At 38.7% G+C, this 5,557-nt stretch overlaps 1 protein-coding gene across 1 annotated transcript; it reads left to right on the forward strand.

The window, feature by feature from the left end:
* The first annotated feature begins 1,133 nt into the window (after positions 1 to 1,133).
* Positions 1,134 to 4,743, forward strand: LOC103701184 (tetraspanin-8). The gene is made up of 2 exons (XM_008783156.6): positions 1,134 to 2,274; positions 4,191 to 4,743. The coding sequence occupies exons 1-2, from the start codon at positions 1,774 to 1,776 to the stop codon at positions 4,500 to 4,502; spliced, it is 813 nt and encodes a 270-aa protein (XP_008781378.2). The 5' UTR covers positions 1,134 to 1,773; the 3' UTR covers positions 4,503 to 4,743.
* The last annotated feature ends 814 nt before the right edge of the window (positions 4,744 to 5,557 follow it).

The raw sequence follows: 5,557 nt of genomic DNA on the forward strand, positions 1-5,557 counted from the left end.
TGTCATCTATAATTTAATATATTGGCCAAAAAATAAAAATATTCAGATCATAATTATTAATAAAATAATTTTATAGATAAAATATATATATATCGTAAGACCAAAGAAGTAGCAGATTGGATAATTTGATATATAGCTAATCATTCTTAAAAAAAAAAAAACTGTGGCTAGAAGGGAAGATTATATGTTGCACTTTTTTTTTTATGTCTTCATACCTGATATATATATATATATATATATATATATATATATATATATATATATATATATATATATATATATATATATATATATATATATATATATATATATATATATATATAAGGCATAGGCTTAAAAAAAAAAAAACCACAGGATTGCTTAAGACGAACTCGCTGCGCTACGTGTTAACTTCGCCGCGGTCGACGAACGAAACGACAGCCTAACCGCATGCGGCGAAGGGTGTCCGATACTTCATACTTCCTTCCTTCCTTCGAAAAGGTAGAAGACTTTTTCGACTCAGCGGTGCTCGGGCTGCCGTGGTCGCGTACAAGTCACGTCGAAAATGTAGAATAATGGACGGTGCGCTCTCACCTAATTATTGGATTTAATTACAACTGGACAGTTTGAACGTTTCACATGGGAGGTAGCATCATTGCTCCACAACGATTTCCTCCTTGAACGCTGGCTCTGGTGCAAATAGCAACCGATTAGAATATCCATAAAATTTATCTTTTCCGTGCCCGACCCATTTAAATTTTTACAATTCAAATCAATTCCAAATCTAATTAAAAATTTATTTAAATAATTAAGCTAAAAATCCTATAAATTAATAAATTCGATCAATGCAACCAGCAAAATCATAAAATTATATGGTAGATTTGTATTCATAAATTTTCAAAAATAATTTTGGAGTGAGCTAGCTTAGATACTTACGAAAAATAAAAAAATGTGCTGGGTCAACTTTCAAACCCATTTCTCACTATAAAAGGTTTTAACTTTAAATTTTAATTTTTTTCAAATTTTATAATATTTTGTGGAACGACTTCTATCTCATAGTACATCTTGAAGTGTGGATTAATCCTTGATATCAATCGAAGTTCACTTGATGCGGTCATCTCAAAGCAGACACTCTTTCGCTATATGCAGGGCTCTCATTTATGGTTTGCTCACATGTTGAATTTGAAGGTTATGTGAGACGGATGTGTCGAATTCTGTAGATTGTGCACAATTCCTACTACCTTTGCCCTTTTTTTTAAAATTTGATTCCTTTACAGTACTTGTGTGCTTAAATATGTTTTATTAATTAATGAAACTGTCCTTGTGCTCTCGTTGCCTTCACTTTATGTCCTTATCCTTCACTAAAGCTTGCAAAATTTTATTTTGCCACCAGTCAAATGACCTCAGCCATCGCTATCTGGTTCAAATATCCCCATCCCCTCGTCCCGTTACGCTAAAAACTCATCCAAATTTAGCAAAAAAAAAAAAAAAAAAAAAAACTCATCCAAAGGCTTAACTTATCCGTTCGACCACGAGGTCCACGACATCCATTGCCTGGAAACTGATGTACGCGTTGCGTCACGCGGTTCGCTGTTTCCTGTTTGAACTCCCACGCGGCCTTCCCCAATTACACACTCACGCTACCGACTCCCCGGTCGCTATTTATGCCTACGCTTGTCTCTCGCCCTTTCAACGCATTCCTCATTTCCGCTCCTCTCCCTCTCCCCAACTCTACCTTTGAGTTCTGGTCCTCCGCGGTGTGTATAGGCCCAAGGTGAAGAAGAAATCAAGAAGATGTTTCGGCTGAGCAACAACCTGATCGGGATCCTGAACTTTTTGACGTTCCTCCTGTCGATCCCGATCCTCGGCAGCGGGATATGGCTGGCGACGAGGGGGAGCACCGACTGCGAGAAGTTTCTCCAGGGGCCGGTGATCGCCGTCGGCGTGTTCTTGATGGTCGTCTCTCTCGCGGGGCTCGTCGGCGCCTGCTGCCGCGTCTCCTGGCTCCTCTGGGTTTACCTCTTCTGCATGTTCCTCCTCATCGTCCTCCTCTTCTGCTTCACCGTCTTCGCCTTCGTTGTCACCAACAAGGGCGCCGGTGAGGTCGTCTCTGGCCGGGGTTACAAGGAGTACCGCCTCGGGGACTACTCCAACTGGCTTCAGAAGAGGGTCAACAACGGCAAAAACTGGGCCAAGATCCGGAGCTGCCTCCAGGACAGCAAGGTCTGCCAGCGTTTGCAGGCGAAGAACCAGACCCTCGATCAGTTCATCCAAGGCAGCCTCTCTCCCATTCAGGTATGCTGATTTGAACATTATTTTTTTTTTGTTTTCCTTGTCTTTCTTTATAGATTAATTAGTTTCATCTGGGGATTTTGGGCTTCTAAAAGAATTGGATCTTGATGAAATTTTCGGTCTTGCTTGGTATAAGATCTTAATCGGTGGTTTTCTCGGAGTATATGGTTACGGTTTCTTTCATCCGTTGGCCCCATTATTAGGGGTTCGCTGGTTTGGGGTTCTCTTGACATTTTTTTTCACGCTGGTTCCAGTTTTTTTTTTTTTTTTTTTTTTTTTTTTTTTTTTTTTTGTGCAATACTTCCTTTCTTAAGATCCTTCTTTTTTCGAGCTTTCTTTCTAGAAAAAAACAAAAAAATTCGGATTTTGAATATTAAATCGAGTGATTCATGTCCGTTGGGGCTCCATGTTTGGCTTTCATTAATTTAATTCGTCTTTTAGACAGTCCGTAACTGCCATATGTCTTCTTATCTCTGTATCGTTTTAGACGGTTGGAAAGGGGCACTTTTCTCTTTTCTTTCGGGAACTGCAATTAATTATTTTCCTTTTTAGGGTTTGTTCGGTAGCAATTAGATATAGGGAAAAGGAAAACGGAAACTACCACTTTTTTCCGTTGGTTTTTCAGATATTCGGGATGAAAGTTTCAAATTTGTTAAGTTTCTCTTGGAACAAACAAATGAAAAACTGGATTTTCTAAGAAAATTAACTTTGCCAGGCAGTTTATCAGTCTGTTAGTTTTCATGATATTAACATTCTTTCCTTTCCCACCCATAGATGACGCCGTCTGGATTGAGAAGTAGGTGCCTTTTCACAATCAACTCCTTTTGAATTGCAGGGTTTATCTGTTTTCTTGAATCTTTCAACCTGTCTTTTGGTTCAATCATCATCTGTGGTTTCTTGATTTAGGGGTTGTTAGTAAATCCAAATGTCTCTTATAGAGATTGCAGAGAAATATTACCTCTTTCTTGCAGATAAATGTTCTGTTTCCTTGCAATCTTTAACAGTTCAACTAGACTTGTGACTAATTTGCTGTGTTTTTTTTATCACCTTTCTTCTTGATTGGTTCCAAAATCCAACACCTTGGATTCTGGTTTGTTTGACTATGTGTGGTCAGTCATAGGCTGGCTCACCATGCACTGCTTTTGTAAACTTTCCATGAAGTTTCTTGCTTGAGTTCTTTATTATATCCAGATGCATCTCAATTCCATCTGGATTTGTTCTTCCTGATCTGATTTTTTTCCCCATGTTTTACGTGTTTTAAGTGCGTGACTTAACAAAATACCTTCTATCATGGTCTACTTAATTGTTTCTCAAACTTTCTTTTATATGCAGATATTAACTTGCATTGGAAAAATGTGTGGTTCTGAGTTATCGTCAATTACCTACCCTTGATTGTAGCATACGTGCTGGGTGATTGAATACAAACATGTGGAGATTTGAACACAAAAATAATGCATGCATTAGGGTTACTACACTTTTTATTTTTTTGTTTAGCTTTATAATGTAAACACGAACCTCTTCGATGCAATCGCAGAGTGTGGTCTTATATATCTTATATCCAGGTGGTAGTGCTTTTGTGCTGTTTTTGTTTTGCGTATTGAACTTTTTAATTAGTAATTTATGATTCCAGAACATTTGCTCTTCGTGTGCCTGGGCCCTCTCATGATAGCAGAAAGCATGTTACTTTATCAGTTTGGTTGTGTTTCTCTTATTTATAAGAGCACAGTGGTCTTCATTTAACATTCCAAAGGTGTTTCATATTTTACTGTACACATACTGTATTGTCTTATATTTGCTTAGCATCTCTTGATGAATCTCTTGATGCTCTTGGTCTACCTTTTTTTTTTTTTTTTTTTTGATAATTCTTGATTCTTGGTCTGCTTAAACCTTATGACCTCTATATGCTTTTCTTTATTCAGTCTGGATGCTGCAAGCCACCCACAGCATGCGGCTTCACTTATCAGAGTGAAACTGTCTGGCTTAAATCCAACAACTCAACATCGAACAACACAGACTGCAATGCGTGGGATAATAACCCTTCCATCCTTTGCTACAGCTGCCAATCTTGCAAGGCTGGTGTGCTGGCCAACATCAAGGATGACTGGAAGAAGGTTGCGATCATCAACATCATAGTCCTTGTCTTCCTTATCATTGTCTACTCGATCGGCTGCTGTGCCTTCAGGAACAACAGGCGGGACAATGCTTATGGCGGATGGAAAGGATACCCATAGAGGGCCAGCAGGATTCGATGAGGCCTCTTCGTCCTGCTGCTTCTTGTTTTTGATTAGTTTTTTCCTTTTCTTTTTTCTTGCTGTACATTCTGGATGTTAGCTGCTACTCCACTGGGATTAGCTTAGGACATCTTCAGTGACTACTATATTTCATATTTTTCATGTCGTGTTGGGATCATTATATTGGCTGTAGGTTGTCTCGTTGAATTCATATATAAAGCGGTTAGGACCCCTTATTCTATATCACTGTTCACTATCACTTGGTTTTGCGGTTGTTTTTGGTGCACAGAACTCTTATCATTCTTGATGCCTTCTTTCGTATACTCTCAATAATTCAGTGGTGGAAAGAAAGGGAAATAGTATCAATGAAGTCTGGCCGGAAGGAATTCGTGTGGTGATTGCTAAATTGGTGGTCAGAGAACGAGATCAGCTTATGACTTTGGTAAAAGGTTATCATGTGGCTGAGGAATGACATTATTTGCTTGATGTGCAAAGCCTAGGTGATTGAGCGAGACGTGCTAGAGACGGGATGTATCATCCTTAGGGGAACTCAGCCATAGTGATTGAGCCATACTGAAGATGGGGCGGAAAGAGGTGGAGCACCTGTTTTTAGGTGACATCCGGCTGATGCTAAAGGAGTTTTGTGCTTTCCGGGCCTTGCATATATTACGAGAGGCAAATAGAGCTACTGATTGGGTCGCTTCTTTTGCTGCCCAACATTCTGTAGGGATCTTTTAGACTTGGCATACTTTTTATAAATTCAGCTGGCTGTGTTTATGCGAGATTAGTGTGGGCAGCCGATATAAAAAAAAAAAAAAAAAAGGCTAGGCCTTCTACCTCTCTCCATGTATGGAAGAAGCGCAAGTTTCATGAAGAAGATGTCAAACAAAATGTAGGAAGAATTAGTTAGATTATGACACTGCCTACCATCCAGGGTTTTCATATTATTAGAATTTATTAATTTGTACCGATATTGGTTATCCAGCGCTAACATGAAAAAAAAAAAATCTCCATCCTAAATATTTTTAGTTAGTATAGTTTGATTACGTCATAAG

This window comes from Phoenix dactylifera, chromosome 2, assembly GCF_051530095.1.
Source record: "Phoenix dactylifera cultivar Ajwa chromosome 2, Ajwa_hap1_PhDact_Kaust_v1.1, whole genome shotgun sequence".
Lineage (NCBI taxonomy): Eukaryota > Viridiplantae > Streptophyta > Magnoliopsida > Arecales > Arecaceae > Phoenix > Phoenix dactylifera.

What these genes read in the sequence shown, in the direction of transcription:
- LOC103701184 (XM_008783156.6), top strand. Translation starts at nt 1,774, where the DNA reads ATGTTTCGGCTGAGCAACAACCTGATCGGGATCCTGAACTTTTTGACG. An exon ending in GCAGCCTCTCTCCCATTCAG is followed by an intron (nt 2,275 to 4,190) that starts GTATGCTGATTT and finishes TTCTTTATTCAG; the next exon opens with TCTGGATGCTGCAAGCCACC.